The sequence below is a fragment of the Curcuma longa genome, chromosome 1 (assembly GCF_044706935.1).
Source record: "Curcuma longa cultivar G26 ecotype Majalengka, Jawa Barat chromosome 1, ITB_CL_G26_1.1, whole genome shotgun sequence".
Classification (NCBI taxonomy): Eukaryota; Viridiplantae; Streptophyta; class Magnoliopsida; order Zingiberales; family Zingiberaceae; genus Curcuma; species Curcuma longa.
Genome location: NC_133861.1, coordinates 15,536,939 through 15,564,912, shown reverse-complemented (window position 1 = coordinate 15,564,912; position 27,974 = coordinate 15,536,939). Strand labels below are relative to the sequence as shown.

Below are 27,974 nucleotides of genomic sequence, written 5' to 3'. Positions count from 1 at the left end.
CCTAGTGTAATTTAATTTAAAGATAATATTTAAATAAAAACAATTTCTTTGTATATATTTTGATTTGCCAATTAATAGTCGAAAATAATATATTTCAACTTAAAAGATATTTTTCATGAATTTTAAATTTATTTTGGTTATAAAAAAAATTAGAAATAAATTCATGAAGTTTGATGCGTTCGCAGCACCGACACGGAGCTTCTTCCCCTAGTGACGCCGTAGCGGTTGTTCCCGTCTACTCTTCTCTTCCCCGAGATCAAGATCTCAGATGGCCGGCTTCTCTGCCTCTGCCTTGGCTGCCACGGCTTTCCTTCTTCTTCTCTGCCTCGGCCAATGTAGAACCGTGAAGAGAGACGGTAGTTCTTGAAATTTCTTTGCTTTCTGATGCATTTTCAAGATCCGAGTCGCTTTGACACCCCGAATCATCTAATTTCACTTAAAAAATGCATTTTTCTTGCATTCGAGTGGTTTGTTAGCTTGTGGATTCATTTGCTTTTTATGGAGATGGATGAGTGTACTTTTCCATTGGGAGCGAGGGTTTGAGACGTAAACCAAAATATCCTTGCTTCGTAGTTTGGGAGCGAAGGATAGTGGATTGTGCTTCTGGTTTGTTCATTAATAACTTTCGATTGATTTCTTGATTGTTATGAGTAGGTATCTCTCTCCAGCAATCTATTGTCCTCACAAGTCATTGCCAACTGATTTTTCGCTAGTTGAAAAGGTCCACCCTTCTTTACTGACATACCGTGGAAGTGACCTTGAGATCTACCAGGACAGCAATTTAGTCCATTCTTAGTATTGAAATCTGGACGTCCTTTCTTTTTTTTTGATGAAATGATTTTTTTTTTTTTTTTATGAAACAATCTGGACGTCCTTTCGAATCACAAGTTAGTGGTAAATGATATCGACATCAAGCACCTGTTGTTGATATCAACATCAAGGAATCAACTCTATGGAGGTAGATGCTGGAGTCAATTGTTCCAAAGTACGCTTTTTGAGTGAAGATTGTACCACTAGGGAACAAAAGATCAACCTTCTATAAAACTACATAGTGGGATTTTCTCTCTTGTGTTAGAAGCAATACACTTAACACATATGTAAGAGGCACATGGACAAGTCTCTACCCATGAAACGAACACATCTCCATCCACACTAGACTCCTCTCAACACCTATTGAGAAAATAAACATAGTCTACTGCTTCCTTCATGCCAAAAGCACTCTCTAAGAAGAAAAACTCCTATGCAAGTTCTCTATCCTGCAATAGATTTTGCATACAGCTGAAGTCCTTGTTGTAGGTTTGTCATGCTTTTTGAGGTGAAAAAGTTTTGCTCAACTCTCCAGCGACCACCACCAAAGAAAAAACAATTCAAAAATCCTTTTTTGATAGGATTTTATCTCCTATAGTTTCTCATTGGGTTGATTAAGCCACGCCAGGCCATTGTCATGTGCACCCACTGACAAACATTTGCTAGACTGTGCACTTATATTCAACCTAAACTACAGAACATGCAACTCAAACTTGTCAAACCCAACAAGAATTGACATTGTTGAGTATGTTCGTACTTTAGAATCTTCAACTAGAACTAAAGAGTAAGGTCACTAGGTAATATCATATACATCTTTCTGAAACTTTTACTTTGAATGTAGTGCATGGCTTGTAAAACAGCTTCGCTCAGTATTGGTAGTTCATTCTTATGCTAACAACTTTTTTTCTTTTTTTACTTTATTTTGTTTATGATTAGAACATGGGTCAGTTCATTTTAATTCATAGATGGAGGATTCTTGACACCTTCCATAATGAAGCTAGCTTTTTTTCCTTGCAGTAAAAGCATTAAATGAAATCAAGGCATCTCTTGGTTGGAGAGTGGTTTATGCGTGGGTTGGAGACGACCCATGTGGTGATGGTAACTTACCCCCATGGTCAGGGGTCACATGCTCACAACAAGGAGATTATAGAGTTGTGACTGAATTGTATGTCAAATACCTATCCTATTTTCTTTAAATACTAATGTGTCTCAAATTTACTGACTTCCAACTTTTCCACTTCCTCTCTTGGATGCTAAACTTGTTGCATCAGTAGCAACGTATATGAACTTGTCCTCTGAGAGATTTTGATAACTAGGTTATCAACTGATTCTGTCTATTGTGTTTTTTTTTCCAAATTTATCTTTTAGCATCACATTTCTTCCATAATTTGATTTTATTATGAGTTTCTGTTTCAGAAGTAAATAAATAGTCATTCATACAATATAAAGTGGATCAGATGGGATTATGATTAATTTTTCAATAGTGCACTTACTTGGAATTATACATTGTTCTGGCTTGTTTGGTAGCTGTTTCATCCAACAAAATTATCCTTATTACATTTTTTGTATAGCTCTTATTTTTGCTAACTTATGTAATATGATACCCAAAATATTTTTTCAATCACTTATTACATTTTGTTGAATCTCTCTAGTTGTCACTAAATCATGGAATATGATGCCCAAAAATATTTTGATAAAGTTCCTTGGATATAAAACTGTGCAGGGTTGCAAAATATAGATTCTCAGCTATTATATGTTCTTGATTCTAGTTTTTACAGTCTAATCTGTGTTGGCAGGATTTATGTACTAAATGCGGAAGTATAGATTTTCTGCTATGTCCATGAATCTACTGATTTTTTATGATATGATGCCCAAATCATAGTTGAGAAATTTCCCTAGTGGTGAAACTGGTGGTGGGAGATTTATAAAATATAAAAATTAGTAGTTTGAGATCGTAGTGACATAATAGGATACATTAACCCAGAGGGTGATCATTTGAAAGTACACATGCTCTGTCATGCTTTTTGTCTAATACAGTAATATGTTATTCACTTCTGGTGATAATTCTATTTCTAATGCCTCTAGCTGGTCTGATTGAGCATAGACAACAAGTACTAATAAATGCCTATAGGCTCTATAATCTTGCTCCAGTTCAATTTTAAAATACGTATAGAACATCAGTTAGAGCTCTGAAAATACTCTCTTCATAAAACATTGTATTCTTTGTGGTAAATTGTGCATAAGTGGTATTTGATGGAAACATAAGAACTCTACAATGTACTAAAAAGTAAGTGGGTGAAAGTTTTATACTAGACCTTTTTTTGTGTCATATGCATTGTTTTCTTGTGCAACCTCTTCACAGAAATTGCTCTGAGTCTTTGAGAAATATCTAATAGTTAGCTATATACCAACTTTCATGCTTCCATTCGTTATGATTCTGAAGTATCTATACATCTGTATATGCTAAAGAAGTTCATCCTCATTCACACCAACATACCTATAGTACTTTGTTGAAGAAATTGTTGAAAATATTGACAAAATGAAGCAACTATCTTGTTTGTAACTACAATTTTTACAACCTATATTTGTCTAACACATGAGAACAGTGTTAAATCAATGAAAAAACAATTATCCACTAAGATAACGGATTTCAGACATTGTATTTATACAATTAACTTATTCCCATTATGAACTTGGTGAAAGGACAGTCAAGCAAACTCTTGTTACTTTGAAATATGGTTTGCTCATAGATTTTTGTTGCTTGAGAATTCATAATAGCTACCTATTTTCAGAAGGAAACTTAGTTTTTCTCTACGATTATTATGGAACTAATAGCACAATTTTGAGGATGGATAATTGTTTGACTAGTATTTTCTAGAAGAGTTTTGACATTTTGAATTTCCTGAGAAAAATCAATTATGAAACTGAAATTTTGTAATGAAGTTAGAATATAGGCAAGATTGTTGGTATGCTACTTCATTATCTTATGTTGAAGCTCATACCTTTATCCTTGCAGGGAAGTTTATGCAGTATCAATTGTTGGTCCTTTTCCCATTGCTGTCACAAATCTCCTGGATCTTACAAGACTGTTAGTACCCTCAACTGCCTTCGTAGAACTATTTAAACTCGTTCTTTATCACATCATGCTTTAAGACAGATGAAAGATTACACATCTGTTATATTAATCATAAGAATTCTGGTTTAGTTTACAACTAGTTGTGGTTGATAACACGTTTCTCTTATATATATATATATATATATATATATATAGACATGATCAGTTAATTGCATTGTCAGTTATTCAGAAATTTAAACTTGTTAAATTGCAATTTCATGCATGGGCAAGTGCTTCATTTTGGAATAAAAGTTATTTTAAAATTCGGTTATGCAATGACAGGGATCTTCACAATAACAAGTTGACTGGACCTATACCCCCACAAATTGGCCAGCTGAGACACCTGAAGATATTGTGAGAATCTTCAGTGATTTCTCCACCATTTCTTTTGCTTTTTAGTATGTCTTCTGTGGAAATTTGCTCTGTTATTTTCTTTTATAAGATATAATTCACAGGCCTTTGATATATTTTTAACCTATTATATTAACTTGTATAGTGATAGATGTCTTTTCTAGAGCCAAGGAGCAAGTTGGCATTTAAATGTCAGACAAATAGTCCAGTTCTTATCACCATGAACATAGATTACTGAATTTTAATTGAAGAAAGCCTGAGAAACTATTATACCTATCAAACTAAAATTTTAAGTATTATTTCATCTATCTTTTTTTTCTAGATATATTAGTTATTAATTGAATGTTATGCAATCCTACCATGCACTATGAGGAAGAATGAATAAGCATGGTGATTTTGCAGAGTCCACTATTCAGTCTTACAATTGCATCTGCAACTTTCAGGATATGCAATTTCATATTTATTTTTCTCTGAAAAAATGTACTACTCTAACAAATACTGAAATACACATGTTTACCCTTTACGTCTGAAGTGGAATAAATCACCGTGCTTATAGTTGCCACCCAGGATAGTGATCTTCAATGTGAGAGACTACTACTATACTTTTGACGGCAATTTCTTATCTACAACTTTGCTTCTGCAAGAAAATATTGTCACTTGCCCCTTCTTGAATATGCCTCAGAACCTTGTGCTATCAGTATGAAATCTTTCATTTCTATTACTAGTGGTTTTGTTAGTTGACACATACGGGATTGCTTTCATTTACCTATTTTAGAAATGCTGGTTCTGACAGGATAAAAGTATGGAAAGACTTAATTACAAAAATAATTAGGCTGGATTAGAATGGGTTGTCTAAGTGATGCATAATGCCTAGGTTAAGAAAGATATATTGTTGTTAGTAAATTGAGCAAACTTGCATTCTGTATAAAGAGAATGAAATGATTAATGTTTTGAAGTTGCTAGCAATGAGCATGATAATTTCTTGCATCTCAAGGATATGCCAAAAATTGTCCCTCTAACCTATTTTCAAATAAAGTGAAGAATTTATATAATTATGAGAAAGAGATTTAGATTTTTCGTTCTAGTGATGGATAGTTTCGACCATTATGTTTTGCCTAAATATGAATCAGACTATTTGAATATTAATCATCTGGTGTAGTTGTGTCGTTTAATTCAGATATAACAGCTGCCTGACTGATGCTAGGTCTTCTTTTAATTTTATTATTAAACTGAATTCTGGTGACTGTTTTTTTCTTGTGAAAACAAGATCTATCTAAACAACTTGGCTTTTACATATTTTATACTTTGCATCCTGCAAACTCATTTTATGGATAGTTAATAAATATAGTTCTATTTCCATGTTTTCTATTGTGCTTTAGGAATCTAAGATGGAACAAGCTGCAAGATGCCATTCCACCTGAAATTGGTCAACTGAAGAAACTGACTCATTTGTAAATTCATGGACAATTTGTTTTTCTCTCATGTAGATTTTATTTGTCTGTGCTGATTTACTGAAACTGTAACAGGTACTTGAGCTTCAACAATTTTAAAGGTGAAATTCCTGTGGAGCTTGCCAATCTTCCTGAGCTACGGTATCTGTATCTTCAAGAGAACCGCCTTACTGGAAAAGTTCCTCCTGAGTTGGGAAACCTAAAGAATCTACGGCATCTGTACTGTTCACTATCTCTCTCTCTATATATATACAGTTGTAGCTGCATGACTGTGTTAATCGCATATTCTTGTCTTGCATACGCATGCTGTGCGCACATACACATGCATTTTGTTGCATATTGGTTACCCTTCACAATACTAATCCAGTGACTTTCTACTTCTTTGGATGCTGAAATTTGTTGGTTTTTCTTTCTATACTACGGTGGTGAATAATTAAATGGAGAAAATTAATAGCTGGATCTCTTACCAGTGATGTAGGTAACAATCACTTATCGGGGACCTTAAAGGACCTTATACGCAATGGAGATGGTTTTCCTTCTCTTCGTAACTTGTACGTGGATATGTTACTTCCATCATAATATGCATTCAGTGATAAATATGCCAGTCTCTGATATGTAGGTATTTGAACGATAATCAAATGACCGGCGGTTTGCCTGATCAGCTTGCCAACATGGCCAACTTGGAAATTTTGTGCGTGTTCTATCATGAGTTCATGCTTACTATTTCCTTGAACGATGTGGATATTTATTTTCGCATAAATGTCGCAGGTACTTGTCAAACAACAAAATGACTGGGCCAGTGACTCTGAAGCCTGTTCAAATTCCGAGATTGACTTATTTGTGAGTTCCCTACTTAAATGTCCAATCCTAAGTAGCTCGATATTGTTTTGTTTTCTGATTTAGAGTAAATCTTGCTCTTTGGTCCATACTGAAAATCTTCTCAGGTATCTGGATCATAATGCATTTACTGGGGGAATCCCGGACGGATTATACAAGCACCCTTTCTTGAAAGAGCTGTAAGCTTCTTTAAGCAGTCTGCATTCCAACAATAGGCACTAATACAATGATTTAAGTAGGTTTTCAATAAGAAAATTGGATGCAGGTATATTGAGGGCAACCAATTGAAGCCTGGGGCAAAGCCTAAAGGCGTTCACAAGGTGTTTGAACTGACCGATACAGAGTTTTTGTTTTAGGTATTTAGTACTATCCATGTCCAATATCCATTGTCTTTCCTTCAAATCACCAGGGAATGACAAATGTTCTTAGAATATGTCAAATATAATCATCTATTTTTTTTCTCAAAAATGTCTAGCTATATTACTTGTATTTTCTCAGAGTTTTCACATGTAAAAGAAATTCGTACCTGCTATATATATATATATATATATATATATATATATATATATATATATATATATATATATATATATATATTGTTATGCTTTCAATGAATAACACTTGGCGTGATAATGAAGAATTTTGACCTCTATAGAAAAAAAACCACAATTCATCAAAAAAACTATCTAACTGCATTGTTCCTCACGTTCCCTTGCTGGGTCCGTGACACAATCATCGCCGCAGAAGAAGCGTTCACGGGAATCTGGCCGTGACGGCCTTGAACTCCTGAGCCCCAACTGCACTCACGACGTCGCAGAACAACACCTTTCCAAATAGCGTAAACCTTCCAATTGAATTAATGACGACGACATTAAAATCTCGTACTTCACCTGTCTCTCTCTTCCTTAATTTCCATACAGAACTGGGACGTACGACGCTTCTCAGAGGGAGCTGTTTCCCGTCAGTTCGGCGGATTGCACAGCCACTGCGTCTTCTTGCCATTATGAATGACTCTAAGAAGTCGATGGGTGTTGTGGATGGAATGTGGTACGCTGGCATTTCTGCAAACAGCCAGCCTCCTCATCCCTCGTCACTGCTCGTCAGCCAAGGAAAGGGAAGGGAAGGGAAGGCATGGGCAATTTGATTGCCCAAAAAATCATTTCATCCATTAGACAAGAGCAGAAAGGCAGTGACAGCCCTTCCTTGGATTGCGCTTTTATGAGACGCGGAGGTCGTCCCTACTCCACCTAATTATATTGCAGAAGAGGATGAAGTTTTTCAAGATTTCGTGCGTTTTGATTGGGAGGCCTGGCCAAGGTTCGAGCGAGCTCAGAACATGACGAGGAGCAGAGCATGGAGACAAACGATTTTGGAGTCCGAGGCTTGCAGCTGGTACTGCCCTTCGATTGACGTGGTGCAGTTTGTAAGGCCAATGCATCAGAGGACTACACCGCGCTATCTTTATCGACACTGACACGCACCCATGACGCATGGGTTAAACTGTTGCTGCTTGCTCCTCCGTGCCTGGCCTGACAGACTTGTGCTCCCTTTTGACTCCTGCACTCGCGAATTGATTTGAAGGGGAAATTAATTAACAATACAAAATTTTTAGTGAGTCTGCATTGGTATGCACCATAATTCTATAGTATCAGTTGGAATTAGATGCATGGGCATGGCTCTTCTCTCCCATTAATTATATGCCTCGTCTTGGTTCTCCCTGTTCTCTATACGGAATACCAATTAAGAATCTCTGTTCATCTCGTCAGATCCAAGCCCAAATATACGCAGATCAACTACCAGCACTTGATGAGAATCACAGGCATTCAGTAAGCTCATCGAGCTTTCAATTCAATCCGTGCATGAAGCTAATAAATACAACTGAAATTCCTCTTTACCTTCGTTGCAGGAAACTAACGCACCCTGCACCTTCGTCTAGGTTGCCCTCCCAACTGTCGTCTCGCCGGCGCTAGCTGCTCGGTCACGGTATCATGGCTGGTCAGGAGCTGCACTGGCCGGGCAGCCACAGGAGCGCTGCTGTGCTGGCGTCGGCGGCGCTCCGTCGGCCGAAGCAGGGGCTTAAGTGCCCCCGGTGCGACTCCCCCAACACCAAATTCTGCTACTACAACAACTACAGCCTCTCCCAACCCAGACACTTCTGCAAGAACTGCCGGCGGTACTGGACCGAGGGCGGCGCGCTTCGCGAAGTGCCGGTCGGCGGTGGCTGTCGCAAGAACAAGAAATTCAGATCCTTGACGGGCTCCAGTCGCCACGGCATTGGTCTGCCGCCGGTAATCCCCAGACTCAATGATCATCAACCTGCTTCCGACCCAGCACTCTTCTCGCCCACTGACGACGCGGGATTCAATTCCCCGCCGAACATTGCGGCCGAAGCGTGCGGCTCTGCCGTCAGCGGCAACGCCATCAATGCCTCTTCCATCGAGTTGCTGAGTTCCATAAACCAAGACCTCCATTGGAAGCTTCAGCGGCAGAGGCAGGCCGTGCTCTTCGGAGCGGAAGGAACTCACAACGAGGGCCAACACGAGGTAATACTATCTTCCCCGCCGGAGCGGACGCCTGCCCTCGCCGCTTGCAGTGGCAGTGGATTCAGAGATCCTCAAGATTCGACCGCATGGCTCTCGGAGTGCCCCAACTACGCTACGCTGCCTTCCACCGCTGCTGTCAGCATCACGAGCAGCGGCGACGTGAGCAACACAAGCTATTGGAACAGAGAAGCTCTTGCATGGAATGACAAGCCAGAGTTCACCACACCGCTGCCTTAGGCAAGATTAAAAAACCATGAAATTATGTGTTATCTCCGATCTTAAGGAATTTTATCATGCCTGATCGATAGATATGATTCTGACAATAGAATCTTTGTCTAAAACCCTGTGCGTGTATATATATATATATATATATATATATATGCCTCTCTCCACCTTTTCTTCTTTATACTTTTGCCGAAGAATAATTGTGTATTTCCAAACTCACTTCCGATCGAGTTTGGTGGCCACTGAGATGACATCGATCATCGAAAATTTCCTAACACAAACAAGTTAATTTCAGTCGGTCCACTGAATAATAGCATGGATGATCAAGGAGAAAGCATGGATTAAGAGCGTACGTATATAGAATGTGGCATCCTTGCACTGCTCTCCACACTGCACTCGGACGAAGAATCTATCTATCTATCTATCTAATGACAGTACTGGCACTGCAATTCCATTATATATATATAAGTTATGTTAACGTGAGAGGAAGCAGTAGCTTTGCTTTTGCAGTAGATGAACAGGGAAAAGGAAAGCTAGTCCACAAAAGACACCAGAGAAGGCTCGTTGCCTGCATCATTGCTGGTTCCCTTATCGACTTCCGTGACAAAACCAACTCCCACACATGTCTGTTTCTCCCTTTTGCACTTCCTCGATCACGCCAAACCCAACCACACCCTCCCTTATTCTTCCATGTTAATTTCTTTGCCTAAACTAAACACAATCTAATCACCAAGCATTAGCCAGCCACAGACAAGCTAGCTAGTTTTCTAGTGTAGAAATTAAACTATTTCTTGTTCATTCGTGAGAAAAAACAACTTGATTTTGACTTAAGCTAGCTAGCCTTTAATCATGAAGCTACCTACCTTCTAGCTTTATAGCTCTCTTTCTTATCTACTTTTTGTCCATAATCTGTATCTTGATTTTGAGATTCACTCTCTAAATTAATTTGCAGCCATGACTTTAAAAATCTTATCATGATCTATATATCTGCAAATGAATTATCACAACAATTCAACAACAAACATAATCATAGTAGTGCTATCAAATATATAACTTAACTTTTAATATTTTAGTGAACCAACTTTTAGTCATTTGCATTGTCAATGAATGTAATAGATTGTAGAAGTCATTTACATAAGTGACCTTCTAGCTCACCTTCAATCATGCATGAAGTATAAGTTTGTTACATTCCTAAGCGAGTCGATCGATCGAGGAGAGGCAGTTTTGGAATTTTATATATTTAAAGGAATTTGGTTTTTGAAAAACAATAGAATTAGGGAGGGACACTGTTGGAACTGCACTTTGGTTTCTTTTATGTTCCCTCCGTCCCTGAACACAGCTGTGTCTTCGCTTTTTCTTTCTCAGTGTGTGTTTAGAGAAGGAAAGAGAGCGGAGAAGCGAGGGGAGGAGAATGGGAGCCATGCCGGATACGTCGTCTTTACTCTTTCCGGCGATGAAGGCATCGACCTCTCCCCGGTTCTGTGGACCGATCAGCAGGAGGTGATTGATTTCGACTTCGCTTTTTTTACTTGGTTTCGATTATGCTGTCTTAGCTTGTCGTAATGGCATCATGTTTGCCTTGTTTTCGAGATTTAAGTAGGTAAATCGTGGAAAAAATGTGGGTTTTTTAACGTTCTTTCAGCCTTGTTTTTGTGTGTCATGCAACGGATGATTGATTAGTGCCATATAAAGCACTTTTTATTGTCTCTTTGACGCATTGAATTCTGTTTAAAGGCATTTGTTTGCAAATTAGGAAAAGCATCACAGTTTGCACCCTTTTACCTCGAAATCTGGTTCTTCTTGCTTCCAATTTCATGAATCTTGTGGTTTTGGTGAGATTATCCTGTTGATTTCAACGACAAAGAGAATAGTCTGTGTGATGGCTTCGTATTGTTCGGTAGGATCCTTTACCGCTGTGGAATTGCTGCATGCGTTTTCTCTATAAATGTATCATTTTGATTTGTAGGATATTCTCTGACGTTGCTGGGGATATAACTGTTTATGTGGATGGGCAGTCATTCTTATTGCACAAGGTATGGCTACTTAAACCATCTCTGCATATGTGACTTGATATAGCCTTATTTTCAATAACTAACAATCATATTTCTTTTGCTGCATGACATCAATTTACTCAAGTAATACTAACTTGATTTATTCGACCTATTCTTTTCCTAGTTCCCTCTGGTTTCACGAAGTGGGAAAATCTGGAAAATGGTAGTTGAATCCAGGGACCCAGACCTCTCACGATTGGAGCTTCATGAGGTACCTGGGGGAGCTGAGGCATTTGAGCTTGCTGCTAAGTTCTGTTACGGGACAACCTTTGAGATTACAACAAGTAACGTTGCCCAGCTTCGTTGCATTGCTGATTATCTGGAAATGACAGAACAATATCAAGAATGCAACCTGATTGTGAGAGCAGAGGCCTTTTTAAACGAGGTTGTGTTTCAAAGCCTTGAAAAGTCTCTGGAAGTTTTATGTGCATGTAATGGTTTGTATCCTATAGTCGACGAGACCGGTATAGTGAATAGATGCATAGATGCAATTGCAATGAATGCTAGCAAGGAGCAACTGGTTTCAGGTTTGGCTCACTTAGAATGCGATAGCAGGTCAGGAAAATTAATGATGCATTGTCAGGACTGGTGGGTGGAAGATCTTTCTGTACTAAAAATTGATCTTTATCAGCGAGTTATTGCTGCATTGAGGAGAACAGGTGTAAGAGCAGATACAATCACCCAATCTCTTATGCATTATGCTCAAACCTCTCTAAAGGGAATTGAAAAACGACAGGTTTGGGAGTTTGGCCTTGATGCAGGAGACAATCAAAGAGTGGTAGTGGAAACTCTTGTTGGTCTTCTAGTAACAGAGAATATCAAATCAGTTCCTCTCTCCTTCCTGTTTGGAATTTTAAGGATGGCAATTGAGGTCGATGCAAATTTCAATTGTAGACAGGAACTTGAAAGGAGGATTGGATTTCGATTAGAACTGGCTTCTCTTGATGACTTGCTTATTCCTTCCTCACAAGCAAGTGATTCAGTGTTTGATATTGATACCGTTCACAGGATACTCGTAAACTTTTTGAGAAGAATTGAGGTAGAAGACTCCGAAGAATCATCACACAGTTCATATGAATCTGAAGGACACAAGTCTCCATGCCACAGTTCAGTGTTAAAAATAGGACGGCTCATGGATGGGTATCTTGCTGAAATTGCACCTGATTCGCATCTTAAACTTCCAAAGTTCATGGCAATGATTGAACTCTTACCAGATTACTCTCGTGTTACTGATGACGGACTCTATAGAGCCATTGACATATACTTGAAGGTACCTTGTCAATTGATTTCCTTGGTTTAGTTTGTAGTTCATATCTGTAAATCCTTTCAGGCTCATCCATCGTTAATGGAATCGGAGTGCAAGAAATTGTGCAAGCTCATTGACTGCCAGAAGCTCTCCCAGGAAGCCTCCAACCATGCAGCCCAAAACGACCGGCTGCCCCTCCAGATGATCGTTCGCGTCCTCTACCATGAGCAAGTTCGGCTCAAGTCTACCCTCTCAGTGAGCTCCGGCGATGCTGCATCCTTCTCGCAGAGGCTGATGAGCAGCAATAGTGTTCCAAGCGGTGCAGTCTCCCCCAGAGACAACTATGCTTCTCTAAGGAGGGAAAACAAAGAACTCAAGCTAGAAATATCGAGAATGAGGGTGAGACTCAGTGAACTGGAGAAAGAACAAGCATTCATGAAGCGAGGGATGACAGATAGCAGCAGGTCAGGAGAACATAGCAGTGCATTCTTTTCCTCCATCTCCAGAGGGATTGGTAAGATTGCAATGTTTGGCCCGGCACATGGAAAGCAACGTAAAAGCACGAGAAAGTCTCAACTTTCAGATGGAAAGAGCCATAGAAGGCAAAGACAATCTGAATTCATAAGCCATTGAGGTATTCGAATGTGATCAAGTTAGTTATTACGGTTAGAGGTAGTTTTCTATCTTTGGTGTAACTGCAGCCTCAACTGAAGAAGCATGTGCAAAGAGATGCTGATTTAATTGGCAAATTAACCGTCGTCTAATTAAAACAATTGAATTATAAAAATTAAAATTAAAATTAATTAATAAATAAATTAATGTATTCTACCACTTTCTACACCCGCGCGATGATACGTCGCCTTAGCAGCAACCCCTCGCTCCGATCCCTCTCGCCGGACGACGCTCTCCAGCAATTCGACCGCCTTCTTCACCTCTCGCCCTTTCCCTCCGACCACCGCACCTACGCCTTCCTCCTCCGCCTCTGCTCCTTCCTCCACCCCGTCCATGGCCTCCAGCTCCACGCCCGCCTCCTCAAGTTTGGCTTCCACTCCCACCTCGTCCTCCAGAACTCCCTCCTCAGCTTCTACTCCTCCGCCGCTGACATCCCCTCCATCCGCCGCGTATTCGCCGGCATCGCCCGCCCGGACGTCGTCTCCTGGACCTCCTTCGTGTCCGCTCTAGCGCGGGCCGGCCGCGACGTGGACGCGCTCGCCGCCTTCCGCTCCATGGATGTGCTTCCCAACGCCCTCACCCTCGTCGGCGTCCTTCCTGCTTGCGCTCGCCTCGGCGAGCTCCGCTCGGGCAGGGCTATCCACGGCTTCGCTCGTCGCGGTGCCCGCAACGTCATACTGGACAACGCTATCCTGGATTTCTATATGAGGTGTGGGGATTTGCTCAGTGCACGCAACCTGTTCGGCGAAATGCCCCTGAGGGATGTCGTGTCGTGGACGACTCTGATCTCCGGTTGCAACGAGAACAGACTACCTGAAGAGGCTATATCAGCTTTCTGCGCGATGCTAAGAGATGGTATTAGTCAGGTCCAGCCCAACGAGGCCACCCTCGTAAGCGTCCTCCGTGCCTGCACTTCTCTCACGGCGTTGAGCAGAGGCAAGAGTATCCATTCCTACTTGATCAAGAGTTGGGTTGGCGTCAATGTTCTCACGGGTAATGCTTTGATAAACATGTACGCAAAATGTGGAGAACTAGCCATGGCCTGGAGAGTCTTTCGTGGCCTTACCTGCAGAGACTCGGTGTCTTGGTCCACCATGATTGCGGGGTTTGCAATGAACAGCCGAGCAGAGCTAGCATTCCGACTGTTTGCTTTAATGATTTGCCACGGGCTCAAGCCGGACAGTGTGACCTTCCTTGCATTGCTCACAGCCTGCTGTCATGCAGGATTGGTCGACCAAGGATTGACGATATTTATGTCAATGAGCAAGATCTATCGTATTTGTCCTGAAAAGAAACATTTCACATGTATGATAGATACCTTGGGAAGGGCTGGACGCCTAAAAGAAGCGGAAGAGTTCTTCAAGAGCCTACCCATTGAACCTGACAAGCATGTAGTAGGAGCTCTGTTAAGTGCAGGCAAGAAGCACGGTTGCAATCAAGCAGAAAGCAAGCTCTTTTATGAGAAGGATTTTGTCAGTCACTTGGGGGTTGGAGGAGGCACTTACGCATTGGTGTCTAATATTTTGGCTGATGCTGGTAGATACGAGGCTTCTTATCATGTGAGAGATCTAATGAGAACACAGAAGGTAAAGAAGACCGCTGGTTGCAGTAGGATTGGGGTTCATTGACATTCCTTGAGCTCCAGAATTCGAATTATGCTTGCTGGAAGGAAGAAGACAGTGGAATGAATGATTGCAGAACGAATTGCTACTACGCCTTAGTAGAGACTGATGATCACAACAGATAGGGAGGGAATAGATGTGTGTAATAGATATTTGATTATCTACGAACGAAAAACGTGGAGTGGCAACATCCAAGCAACAGTGTGTGTATGCAAAGCAAAACTGGGAACTGCTTCCTTTAAACTTATGGCCCCTCTGGAATGGAAAGGACAAAACAAAACAAAAGCAAGGCCACAATTATTATGTACAAGATTCAAACACGACTGCACAAAAAAAGCGGAGGTAACAAAACAAAATTCGCGGATGCATTCCATCGCAAGACATCAGGAACACAAAAACCAAAAGTATGAAAAAATTAAAGTATAATTATCGAGGAATTAGATTCTTCTCATTCCCTGAATCATATGCCAAAGAGATGATGATGCTAAAACAAATGAAAAAGAAGAGAAGGCTCAAAGCAAATTGAGCTCCTCAGCAAACCAAATAGGATCGATTACAGAGAAATATAACTGTGTATTTCGATCGATACGTATACGTTGTCGTTGAAATTAATTTCTTAGATGCGAGCATGGTTCGACCACGAGGTGTGGTCCATGGTTAACCCTGCCCTCTTCTCCAGCCGCACCGGGTTCTCCTTCTCGCCGATGAGTCTCGCTGGGTTCCCTACCGCCGTCGTCCTCGGGGGCACCGCCTTCAGCACCACCGACCCGGCCCCGATCTTTGCCCCTTCCCCGATCGTTACGTTGCCCAGGATCTGCGTCCCGGCGCCGATGAGTACCCCGTCGCCGATCTTCGGGTGCCGGTCGCCGCCCTCCTTCCCGGTTCCTCCGAGCGTGACCCCGTGCAGGATGGAGGCGTCGTCGCCCACCACGGCCGTCTCGCCGAAGACCACCCCGGTGGCGTGGTCCAGCAGCACGCCGGCGCCGATCCTGGCGGCCGGGTGGATGTCGACTGCGAAGACCTCCGAGGAGCGGCTCTGCAGGAGGAGCGCCGCCGCGCGGCGGCCCTCTGCCCAGAGACGGTGCGCCGCGCGGTGGGTCTGCAGCGCGAGGAAGCCCTTGTAGTAGAGGAAGCAGTGGACCATCTTGGCGCAGGCCGGGTCGCGGTCGACCGCTGCGCGCAGGTCGGCCCGGACGGCGCGGCGGATCTCGGCGTCGCTGCAGAAGGCGGAGATGAGCAGATCGTTGACGGACGCGTGGGGGAGGAGGGCGGGGACGGCGAGCTTGGCGGCGAGATGTGCGGCGAGGGCGGACTCGAGGGTGGGGTGGGCGAGCACGAGCTCGCAGTAGAACTGGCGGAGGAGAGGCTCCTCCTCGGCATCGCTCCGCGCCTCGTCCTGTATACGAATCCAGGCCTCGTCGACCTCGACGTAGTGACGGAGGTCGGTGCCATCGACGACAAGCGATCGGCCGGCGTCGACGAACGTGAAGTTAGGGGAGCACTTCCGCACGCGAGCGGCCATGACCTCGCAGGACATTGCAACCAAGAGCAAAGAGGAGAAGGGCGCGATGTGATGTGATTCCGATCAGATAGGAAGCAGATATGTGTACATATATAGAAACCGAACAGTAGCAAAATTAATTTCGTGTAAACGGGAACAAGGATCTTCATCCGTTGATTAAGCAGCCACCGGAGTCATGAACGGTTCCGATCAAAGGCTACTACAGTGCTTCATAAAGGATGACGTTTGAGATTACGAAACAATGTCTGAAGGATGAACAGAACGGCCTTTGACTGACGGCTGCTAATTTAAAAAACGAAACCTTGGGGAAGAAGAAGCCTTTTGACTTGCTTCTCTATAATCATGCAGTGGCTACCAGTGACTTACTCTGTAATTCTCAGGAAAATGACGTGTACTGCCGCATCAGCTCATCCCATCGAATTTAATTTATTTAAATTGAAATTGAATAAAATTTTTTTATGGACCATTTGATTTTTATATAAAAATTAAATTAATAAAATATCAATTTAATTGATTGAAAATTTAAATAATAAAATTTTCTATTAAAGTCAGGAATTATAAAATTAAAAATATTAAACTCTCAGTTAGATATAATGGAATTTGATTTAATTGATTTCATTAAATTTAGATTTTTAAAATTAAAACCATATGAAAATAATTGATTTTTTAAAAAAATATTAACTTTTTAAATTAACTGAATCGCATTTTTTATTTTAATCTACTTCGATCGATTAATTTAATTTAATCCATCTTTTATTCATCTTTATCTAAAAGAGTTTTTAACCAACAACACACTAATTATGCAATTATGAAATTTTTAGGTGAACTAAAAAAATTTATATATACTGACCATTATAATAATTGCAGTAGCCAGTTTATTGAATAGATTATAATATTGCAGTAGCCATTTTAAAAATGATTTTAATATTTGTATCAAGACTTAACAATGTTGACTAAAAGAATTTTTAAATATAAAAATATATTATATATAATATTTTTTATAACAAAATTGAAAAAACAATTTAATTTTTTTACGTTGGAAACAAGGCACCCTTTTGACTTTTTCTTTTTCATTTTTTTGTTCAAAAAGGTGCCATTTTGATTTTTTTTGGGATGGCAAATTATAACGAGGTAGTCATATTTTCGCTCCCATATGCATAATTTAATTGGTATTTAAGTAATAAATTATTATAATAAAAAAATTTTGAAAAAAAATATATTTTTTTAAAATAAAATCCTCCCACATTAATCATAATTTATTTTCCTTCAAATTGTTATAGGACCCATACTGAAGAGCACTTAAAAGCGTTCACTTGATTTTCAATTTTTTAAGCTTCCTTAGGCTAAACAGAAGAAGTCACGTTAGCGACACCAAACATCCGCTTATCCGCGTAATCACGTTGACGCTCAAGTTCCAGAGTAGCTCACAGGATTGAATATGAACACTCTTTAGGTATGATCATTGCAACGAAGGAGAGTCGCACACTCATTAAATAGAGATATCTAGTAAAACTTCTTCTATTTCAATTCACATGCAATTCATTGCATTTTGTGATCGCCAACCATGATTTCACGTCAAAAGCCATATTTTCAAGCCATATTTTCAAGCTTTCTTACTTAGCTAAATAGAAGTCAGCAGCCACGTCAGCAACATTACGTTGACGAAGTAACTCACAGCATTGAAGGGGAAGACTCTATGTCGGTATATTGCACGCAAAGGAAAACCAGACACGCATTAAATGGATAGATAGTGTAACTTCTACTTCAATTCTAAGCAAACACGCAATTCATTGGAAAATTTAAAAAAAAAATTGGAAAAAAAAGGTTTGAATTATTATGAGTATGAGATTTGGGATTTTCAAAATTAATTATATGAATAGAGTCCGTGATAACATGGAGATGTCCCTAGCTTAAACAGTTGAGTCAAATTAACTCTATCGTGCAAAAATAAAATATCATTAATCTATAGATAATTTTGTAAGGCACCTAAAATCATTATAAATGGCAGCATGCATACCAAATTCAATATTTCTTCATACTCAGTGAGGAAGTGTTGACTGTTTATCCGCCACGTATAATTTTATTCGCAATGTGTGATTAATTTAATAAAAATGTATTTATTCACAAAGCCAAAAAGGGGAAAAATATATTAAAACGTATCCAATCGATTTACTTGATAAATGGAACGTTTTCTGTTCGATGCCGATATAAAAACCAATCCGTCGCCCCAATTCGGATCCCGTACCGTTGTCTCGAGATCGGGCGCTTGATCGAGTGATGGCCGGCCGGCGGGATGGGCTTCTGACACGGCCTCATGGATTGCCGTCGCGCGGATCTCGAATCGCCGCAGCCGTCGCCGTCGGCATCCTCCTCGGCTGCGTCTGCGCTTTCCTCTACCCGGACGGCCTCTTCCGTTCTTTCTCCCGCGTCCAGGATTCTGCCGCTGGATCGTTTCAGGCAAGTTTTGGTGCTTCTTCTCCTTGCTCATTGTCTTGCTCTTGCAAAGATGGGATCAGATCCGGGTAACATAAGCGAGAAAGATGATTTCTTGACAATATTTACTAAAAAATGGCTATATCGTTATGGATCTGAAATGGTCTTCGTCTTTTTCTTTATGATTTTTTATTTCCTATTTTCATTCACTCCTCTCTGTTTCTGTATCTCTGATTAGATTCTGTTGAGATACAGCTAGGGTTTTAACTATGGTTTCATTTAGTGGGGATCTGAAAGCTAATGTCGTGGATATTGGCTTTTTGTACATAGTGAAGTTAATAGACTCCTAACAAAGTCTATCTCTCTGTGAGTTCTTTTTCTTCTTTGTAGTTTTCGCGTTTCTTTAGATACACGCTGATTTTTTATACTCAGGCATGTGGTGGTACTGTGTTCATTTGTGATCAATAAAGTAATATTATTGTTTGCTCTGTAGATTTTTGTGACCAATTATGTCATGCCATTATGTTAGTCTTTGCTTTGTGCTCAATTATGGCATGATATTGTAGGTGTGTTTCCTTCCTACGGGCAAGCATATGACGATATTTTAACTCTACATAATCTAAAGTTTTGTTCTTTCTTTCTACATAATCTAAAGCTTAGTGAACATAAGCACAAAACAACTGAGTTTTTGTTGCTTGCCACTACCATGATCAAGAGAAGTCATGTTTGTCCCAATTTTTCCTTAATCATTAGTGACATATGTCAGGTGACTCCATACTGTTTTAGCGTTTCAACCATCAATTTGGGATGTTTGACTTAATAATAGTTGTTTAGATCTTTTCTATCAAAAGTCCTTTAGATGAGCAAATATATATTTGCTTGCTATTGACTTTTGTTTCTCAAAATCTCTTCTTTGTACAAGACTAGGGTTGAGTATTCGGTTAAAACCGAATCGAATCGAACCGAATTAACCGAAAACTGAATAAACCGATTTTTTTTCGAACCAACCGAACTTACCAAATTTTCCAATAAAAACCGAACAAACCAAACCAATATTTTATCGGTTAATTCGGTTTTCGACCGAATTAACCGATTTTTTTAAATATTATGAAAATTTTACTAATTAATTAGGGATTTATAAATTTATTTACTTAAAAATTATAAATTATTTTTCTAGTTTGATTAATTCGATTTATTCGGTTTAACCGAATAAGGAATTTTAAAACCGAAACCGAACAGAATTAACCGATTTTTTTAAAAAAAATAACCGAACCGAATTTTTTAATTCGGTCGGTTCGGTCGGTTTATTCGGTTTAATTGAATTTTTGCTCACCCGTATACAAGACAGAAATGTTAATAGCGAGCTGATCTCTGAACAATTTGTTAGGGTTGAAAATAATAAAGGTGGCAGTTCTCTGATGTAAGAAACCAAATATGAGAATTTTGATGTTCTTCAACATTAGCAAGTCGTGAGATGATGATAACGAAATAAATTATAGTGTAACTCCAAGTTCGAATACTAGTCAGATTAAACTGGTTGAAATTTGAACATTTCATAAGAAACTACTAGGTCATGTTCCAATGATCATGAAACTAATGTAGTAATATCTAAGATTCAAGGAAATAGAATGTTAGATGAGTAGCAAAATATCTAACATTTTTTGTTCTTGAAAAGGAAATTTTACTTGAAAGTACTCCTGAATTAGTGGTAACTCTCTACTTTCTTGTTCTAAGTTCTGTCTTGATATGTTGACTAAGGTCATTGACTTGCTACCCTTCAGAAATTTCCTTTATTTCATATATCACCACCTTTTTTGTTCCAAGCAAAAAGCTTCATGTAAAACTCTAATTTATTTCATTGTTTTTTTGTTGTGTGGCTTAGATGGTATATAAACAGCCAAGTATTACTCAATTGATTCTATTTGTTCTTTTGTGTAGGATACCTTGGTAAAATGTGAGACAAGTGAGAGGACTAGTATGTTGAAATCCGAGAATGAAGAATTGAAGAAGCAGGTGTCAGAGTTGATTGCAAAACTTAAACTGACCGAACAGAATATAAATCAGGCTCAAAAGCATACCCTAACTTTAGGAGAGCAACCTAAAGCTGGTCCCTTTGGCACTGTGAAGTCATTGAGAACAAATCCTACTGTTGTTCCTGATGAATCTGTGAACCCCAGATTGGCAAACATACTCACAAAAGTAGCTGTGAGGAAGGAGCTTATAGTTGCACTAGCAAATTCCAATGTGAAGGATATGCTTGAGCTATGGTTTCAGAATATTAAAAGAGTAGGTATACCCAACTATCTAGTTGTAGCATTGGATGATGAGACAGAACGATTTTGTAACTCTAATGAAGTTCCTGTTTACCGAAGGAATCCTGATGAAAGTATTGATAACATTGGAAGGACTGGTGGAAATCATGTTGTCTCTGGATTAAAATTCCGCATTTTGAGGGAATTTTTGCAGCTTGGATACAGCATTCTTCTTTCAGATGTTGATATAATCTACTTGCAGAATCCATTTGATCATCTCTACAGGGATTGTGACGTTGAGTCCATGAGTGATGGTCACAGTAATATGACGGCTTATGGTTATGATGATGTCTTTGATGAGCCTAAAATGGGATGGGCTAGATATGCTCATACGATGAGGATTTGGGTATATAACTCTGGGTTTTTTTACATAAGACCGACAGTCCCATCTATAGAACTCTTGGATCGTGTTGCAGATCGGTTGGCACATGAACAGGCATGGGATCAAAGAGTGTTCAACGAAGAACTATTTTTCCCCTCACACCCAGGATATGATGGGCTTCATGCATCCAAGAGGACCATGGATATGTATCTCTTCATGAACAGCAAAGTGCTCTTCAAGACTGTGAGAAAAGATGCTCACTTGCGTCGCTTGAAGCCTGTGATTGTTCATGTCAATTACCATCCAGAAAAGTTTGCTAGAATGAAAGCTGTCATCGAATTTTATGTGAATGGGAAGCAAGATGCATTTGACCCTTTTCCAGATGGTTCACTGTCCTAGTTGCATCTGATACCTGCCATGTCCGGCTTGGAATCTATAAGAGCTACAGCTTCATTCTTCTGCCTCGACTTTGTAGGTTATATGCATGCTTGCTTGTTCCTACTATACCTTCTAGCTATTCCTCAATATATTTTCATCTTCAAAAAACTAGGATAGTTTCTATCTTTTTCCCCAGGGTTTTAGTGTTGTTGGCTGTTTTCACCTAAATCCCTTGTGTGTAATCAAAATACTAAACTTTCCGAAGGATCGTTTTAAGCTTTGATTTTCTTTTTCATGTTGTTTTCTTTAGTCGATATTGTAGGTGTATCCAATTATTTGAAAATTTACCTGCTAGTTATCATTCCAATTGCTGTGTTAAATCTATTTTGTTTCAATTTGCTGTCTCTAGTTTAAATACATGTGTTTTTGTTCAGTCCAAATAGACTCCAATGACAATTTCGTTATTTTGATTTTTTAATCAACACAGACTAAATCCCATAGGAGCAAATAATGTGTCCTATTCACTCACTGTTCCTTTGGTCGAAGTAGAGAATAGCTGAGTTGGTTACGACACAGCAGATTTGCAGAATAGGACAATGGTTTGAATCCTAGTGAAGTCAGGCAATACCCTCCTGACCAACTGTAGTTTTTCGATTTACCTTCTCACAGATGGTCGTGGGGCTGCTTAAAGTAGCGGATTTCACCTTTTGCAGAAGAAGTAGAAAATAAAAGAGGGAAAATATTGATTGTCACTTGCACACTGATTGGCATAGCCTCACACTGGCTTCAGCACTTCTTTTGCGATGCTGATGCTCATGGCACTTGAGATCGCTGGGCAAGATGTGGCAGAGCTGATAATAAAATAGCACAGAAGAGAAGAAAACCTTATAGCGGCGAAAGAATTGGAGGTCCTAGAATCCAAGGCTACTTTGGAATCGAAGCTTGAGACAAATGGCAATCTTGTGCATTATTCTGTCCCATTCAGCAATGATGAGGTCCTAGTTATTAACTTCTCGTAGAGGGACAAGTCTACTTCTATGGAAGGATTGCTCCTTATCATTCAGGGTACGTACAAGTTTAGATGGGCATTCTAGAACTTAAGAGAGATATTTCTAAGGTATTAGTCCATTAAATGCCTCATTACTTTATTATTAACTTTTGTTTATTGTTTCTGCTTCCTCATTCATAAAGTGCTTCAGTTATTACATATTCAACTAGATCATCGAACTAGTTTATTTATCCCCAAGATTCCCCAATCAGTAAATGGCATTCAAGTAGAATGATAGATACCAAACTCCTGATAGATCATTTTGAATGCTCATCCTGCTACAGTAGGGAAGTTGGTTCACATGGTATCTTAATGAGTCCTGAAGTGTATGATGAGAAAGTAGAACTTGACATTTGTTATGCAAAAGCCAAAAGGTGAATTTCTGGTGGACCCTGTCTCCTCCTAAACATGAAACTGAAGAAGATGTGCATGGAGCAACTAAATAATACACATTGTTTACTTTATGGTGTCTTTCTTAGACCAGGCGTTCACACATGGAATTGTTTCCGAATTCTCTCCTTGCATTTATAATCCATCCATATTTTCCTTCTACAATAAGGCAGAGGGAAAACCATTTATGATCCATCCATATTTTCCTTCTACAATAATAATAATAATAATAATAATAATAATAATAACATCGTCAAATTCCATCTACAGTAGTTCTGCTCAGCTTCTGGCGTGGAGTTAGGTGTTGCAGTTTTAAATGCGATATGAAGGCAGCGACAGAGGTGGTTGGAGAACAATCGCGGCCGCTTCCATCTCGCGCTCCGCTATCTCTTCCTTCGCTCTCTTCCAGGCTCTCCTCGTCGCGGGTTCAGGAGAAGCATACCAGCCGAAGCGGATCGAGAGATGGTGGGGCCGGGTCGCCCGCTCTTCGTGCTCTTCGGGTCTTCCATCGTTCAGTTCAGCTTCAGCAATGGCGGATGGGGAGCCATCCTCGCGGACGTCTATGCGCGTAAGGTAATTGACCTACCCCCTCTTTCTGATCGATGATGCCATGCATCAAGCGCTGGTCAAGTTGTTGCCAGAGGTTCAGTCGGCGTTTTCGTCGATGCACGATTGGCAAACGGTGCATAGTTCCGATCATTTGGCTGGATTGAAGGTCCGGCCTCTTTTGCTGTTGTTGTCCATGGGATGAGAATAAGCATCCCATTTTCGCTTTCTCGAGTCCGCTTTAGCAAATTCCCCACATTTGTCATAAAGAACGAAATGGGTATAGGAAAGGGAAGAAGGAAAAGCGGTGAGAGTTGAGACCTCAGACAGACATAGCCTGCTGAGAGATCAGATCACCACTGTCAACTTAGTTCTTTTTATAGCGTCAGCCTCAAGCAGGTATGATGTCCTAATCTGCCACCTTAGACCACCCTATATCAAAATCAATGCTCATTTAATTTAGAAGTCAATTTCATTGTAAATCAGAATCCACATAGTGGAAGTTCTCCTCCATGGCTGAATCAATTCTTAAGCACCTGGAATGCTTCTGTAGCATCACAAGATATGGAGCACAGCACACAAAATGTACACACCAATTCGCAGTTCAACTCACGCCTAATCGACGAAAAGAAACAAAAACCTTACTTCACGTGCTCTTGAATGCCAAAAGCACTAGTAGTGGAAAAAGTCCTCTTCTCTCAATGCTCCCCGGTTTCCTTACCTCTCACGCGCTACATGACTCCCAAGACAACCAAAAATAGTCTTTAAATAGGTTCTGGCACTACATTGATTGGTGCACCTAAGTCCCCATGGACAATAAGTCTCTGAAGAGCCAATCACCATTACCCTAAACCCTAAAAACATAAAAGCAGGAGAAAATGAAGAAGAGTACGTAGTGAATGATGTATTTTGTAGCTAGAGAGGGGAATTTGTAGCTAACATAAGACTAGGAGAAAATGCAGAAGAGTAGTGAAAGATATATTTTTGTATTTAGAGAGGAGAATTTGCAATCCTAAATATCATATTTGTTGCCACAAGATAACCTCACAAAGATTGACTTGTCAACTTGATAGAACAAACAAATTTAGCGATTTAATGATAAGTATCAAGTTATCAATTCAATGAAGTCTTTCTTTCTTTCTTAGATTGCTAATCTGGTTCAATTTGAGGTAAAATTGGAATTTGGTTCAGTCTCATACAAATTGAGTTTGAGATAGGTTGGAGTTAATCACAAATTAGAGATGAGATTAAAGCTAATCTCATTGTTGTTGATTTTTTTTTTCTTATTCGTGGTATCAACTTGATTTTATGTTCAGAACATCGACTTAGCAGTTTCAATCTTGAAGTTTTATTTTTTATTTTATGTTGTGGTATCATATATTTTTTATCATTCACATACTGTTTATTTTGTTCATCCAATTAGGCTGATATTTTGCTGCGTGGATATCTTGGTTGGAATTCACAGCGTGGTGTCCAAGTGCTTGAAAAAGTTTTTCCAAAAGTATGACCTTTTATTCCTTCTATTTATCACGATTTGACGACTTAGGGAACTTGATGGTTTAGAAAGTTTTAAATGCACTTGTGTATTTTGAATGCAGTTGGTGGGTTTCCATGTCTGTATTCTTATAGGAAACTTTTGTTTAACATTCTATCCTTGGCCGCTTTCTGTGTTTTGGTGCAATCAGAAATGATCGAGCAGTCGCCTGATAGACCATCTAAGTGCCTATGACAATGGCTTGTCACACCATTCCTGACAGGCTGCAATTCATGCCATACAATGAACTCACTTCTCAATATGACTCAGTTTTTTAAAAAAGGAAAAAAATACTATTGGAAAATATGTTGTTTTGAGGGATTGAGTTTATCTAAGTTTTGGTCCTTGTGTATGTTCAGCATTTACAATCACAGAAGACTACTACTTTGCTGGTAAGGGTTTGGCTGTCTACCATGACTCCAGACCTTACCACTCAATGTGCTTAATCTTCCACCGACACCAAAAGGATTCTATCATCAGCTGATGGAATCATGGAAGCACTTCGTATTTGATCCACCTTCCTTAAATGATTGTTCAATTTTTAATGTTGTCATTTGTCATACAAAAAACACCGTTCAACTAAACTTTTTGTCATACAAAAAACACCGTCATACAATTTCTGGGAAAAAAAATTATGCTTCTGCATTCATTCTACTGGATTTATTTTCTTTGGTCTTGATCACATGGCGTCGACACACTACATCGGACCAATGTGAAACTATTACAACTCAAATGACTCCCGTCTTGTGGATCAGGAGAGTACTATTAATTGTCAGACAATTTCATCAGCATTACTTGTACCAGATGTTGCATAACACTAAAATGTACTTGCATGACTTCATCTTAGAATGTGATGCCTTTGTAAAAAATCTTCTCTTCTCCATCTTTTAGTGTCAAACAGCTCTATGTGATTCTTTGTATGCAGATTTTTGAATCTTCTTTTTTTTCTAAAGCTTACTTGTTGTGCAACTACTTCCAAACTCTTGTTTCTTCCATTCACTTCTTCTTGTGTACTCACTATCTCTTTTTCTTTTACTTTTGCTAATTTGTTCTGTTATTAGTGGAAATTTATTAATACCACAAGCTAACATACTTTTGCTAAATTAAGGATGCAGCTGTGCAACCCTCTTTAGTGATAGTTTATTTTGGCGGCAATGACTCAATGGGTTCTCACTCATCTGGACTAGGTCCTCACGTCCCTCTCCCAGCATATGTTGAGAACATGAGAAAGATAGGAACTCATCTCAAGGTGACTATTTTTAAGGCATAGGTGAAACTTGATCATCCTCTTACATGATAATACATTGATTTTATGTTCAGAACTTATCTGAGAAGACGCGCATTATCTTCCTTACTAATCCACCCGTGAATGAGGAATTGATCCATCGTACGCAAAGGTAGCATATTGATTAGTGTTTGGTGTTGAGTTTTGACTTCTTGTTCATCTATCTGAAGTTTTAACCATCTTATTATCATATCCAGTCCTTACCTAACTAAGTTAGTTCGGACAAATGAATTATGCCGGAAATATTCTGAAGCTTGTGTAAAACTGTGCGAGGAGATGGACATAAAATGTGTTGATACGTTCAATGCAATACAAAAGCTGGATGGCTGGCAAACTGCTTGTTTTGCTGCGTAAGTTTTATCTACCATCTTGTGTGGTTCATTGCAATTAATTTGATTGTCTAGCGACCTTAATTTTATTGTTGTTCCTAGGCAATATTTATTGTATCCTCATATTGCATTGCTTTTAACATTTTGTTCCTTGGCACTTGTAGATGCTGGTATTTTAGTGATTACTTGAGATGCACTGACTGCTCATTTAGGTTAAAAATAACAACTTTATTAGTTAATCTTCTTACCTATCTAATCTAGTTCATATAGATATTTTTATTTTTCTTGAGCAAACAGTAGGGATACCATTCATCCATTTCAACTATCACTTATCTAGGTCTATTAGATCAACTTGTAATGCTCTTTTACTTGATAGTTCTTACTGATAAGAGCTTCATCACAGTGATGGCATTCACTTATCTTCAGAAGGAAGCAAGATACTAGTAGCTGAGATAATTAAGATCTTGAAAGAAGCTGTTTGGAAGCCGTCTCTGTACTGGAAATCTATGCCAACCGAGTTCTCGGAGGATTCACCTTATGATGTTGTTGCTTCGAATGGAGTTTCCACAATCAACATTTCCAATTTGACTTCTCACAGAGAAATTCAATGGGATTGAAAAACCTTTGACCCTACTTGTAAATAAGCTACTTTAGATGTGCTCCACTTGAAACATCCCAGCGCCAAGTAAAATGGTATGAGCAACCTAAGACAGCTTAGAATTAAACGTAGTGCTTGAACTAGACCTTGCATTATCATTAATTAAAATTTTATGCATTTGACTAGTTCCTTTTTAGATAATTTCTAACTGGTATATTCTTAGTTCTTTATCTTCTGATGTGTTACTTGTAGCAGTTGGCTAATCCTTTCTGGTCATTTCTGCATTCAATTCAAGTGTAGAATCCAATTTCTTTGACTCGTTATGACTTGGATGTGCAATTGGAATACTTGAAACAG

General features: G+C 39.4%; 7 protein-coding genes across 8 annotated transcripts; 6 read left to right on the top strand and 1 right to left on the bottom strand.

Moving 5' to 3' along the window:
- Positions 1-200: 200 nt before the first annotated feature.
- LOC141836597 (uncharacterized) lies at positions 201-7,102 on the top strand. The gene is made up of 11 exons (XM_074724103.1): positions 201-356; positions 1,825-1,972; positions 3,824-3,895; positions 4,205-4,276; positions 5,653-5,724; positions 5,800-5,943; positions 6,195-6,275; positions 6,344-6,415; positions 6,493-6,564; positions 6,669-6,740; positions 6,827-7,102. Exons 1-11 carry the CDS (start codon positions 269-271, stop codon positions 6,915-6,917), a joined length of 984 nt encoding a protein of 327 aa, XP_074580204.1. The 5' UTR covers positions 201-268; the 3' UTR covers positions 6,918-7,102.
- Positions 7,103-8,549: 1,447 nt separating this feature from the next.
- Positions 8,550-9,341, top strand: LOC141824838 (dof zinc finger protein DOF5.7-like). Its single transcript, XM_074712173.1, has one exon. It carries the CDS (start codon positions 8,550-8,552, stop codon positions 9,339-9,341), a length of 792 nt encoding a protein of 263 aa, XP_074568274.1.
- Positions 9,342-10,740: 1,399 nt separating this feature from the next.
- LOC141814222 (BTB/POZ domain-containing protein At3g08570-like) lies at positions 10,741-13,259 on the top strand. The gene is made up of 4 exons (XM_074702167.1): positions 10,741-10,829; positions 11,296-11,362; positions 11,505-12,650; positions 12,711-13,259. Exons 1-4 carry the CDS (start codon positions 10,741-10,743, stop codon positions 13,257-13,259), a joined length of 1,851 nt encoding a protein of 616 aa, XP_074558268.1.
- A 215-nt stretch (positions 13,260-13,474) lies between these two features.
- On the top strand, positions 13,475-15,021 carry LOC141829773 (pentatricopeptide repeat-containing protein At4g38010-like). Its single transcript, XM_074717288.1, has one exon. The coding sequence runs from the start codon at positions 13,475-13,477 to the stop codon at positions 14,924-14,926; it is 1,452 nt and encodes a 483-aa protein (XP_074573389.1). The 3' UTR covers positions 14,927-15,021.
- Positions 15,022-15,337: 316 nt separating this feature from the next.
- Positions 15,338-16,496, bottom strand: LOC141829763 (putative serine acetyltransferase 4). The gene has a single exon (XM_074717281.1). It carries the CDS (start codon positions 16,455-16,457, stop codon positions 15,537-15,539), a length of 921 nt encoding a protein of 306 aa, XP_074573382.1. The 5' UTR covers positions 16,458-16,496; the 3' UTR covers positions 15,338-15,536.
- A 2,172-nt stretch (positions 16,497-18,668) lies between these two features.
- LOC141829752 (arabinosyltransferase RRA2-like) lies at positions 18,669-22,182 on the top strand. Its single transcript, XM_074717272.1, has 2 exons — positions 18,669-18,899; positions 20,814-22,182. The coding sequence occupies exons 1-2, from the start codon at positions 18,720-18,722 to the stop codon at positions 21,906-21,908; spliced, it is 1,275 nt and encodes a 424-aa protein (XP_074573373.1). The 5' UTR covers positions 18,669-18,719; the 3' UTR covers positions 21,909-22,182.
- A 1,499-nt stretch (positions 22,183-23,681) lies between these two features.
- LOC141845020 (GDSL esterase/lipase WDL1-like) lies at positions 23,682-27,964 on the top strand. Of its 2 annotated transcripts, none has more exons than XM_074733034.1 (6): positions 23,682-23,898; positions 25,295-25,372; positions 26,514-26,654; positions 26,741-26,802; positions 26,888-27,040; positions 27,423-27,964. In XM_074733034.1, exons 1-6 carry the CDS (start codon positions 23,788-23,790, stop codon positions 27,634-27,636), a joined length of 759 nt encoding a protein of 252 aa, XP_074589135.1. In that variant the 5' UTR covers positions 23,682-23,787; the 3' UTR covers positions 27,637-27,964. The 2 variants fall into 2 exon arrangements, with proteins under 2 accessions (XP_074589135.1, XP_074589127.1); XM_074733026.1 differs by having other exon boundaries at positions 26,726-26,802.
- Positions 27,965-27,974: the final 10 nt, after the last annotated feature.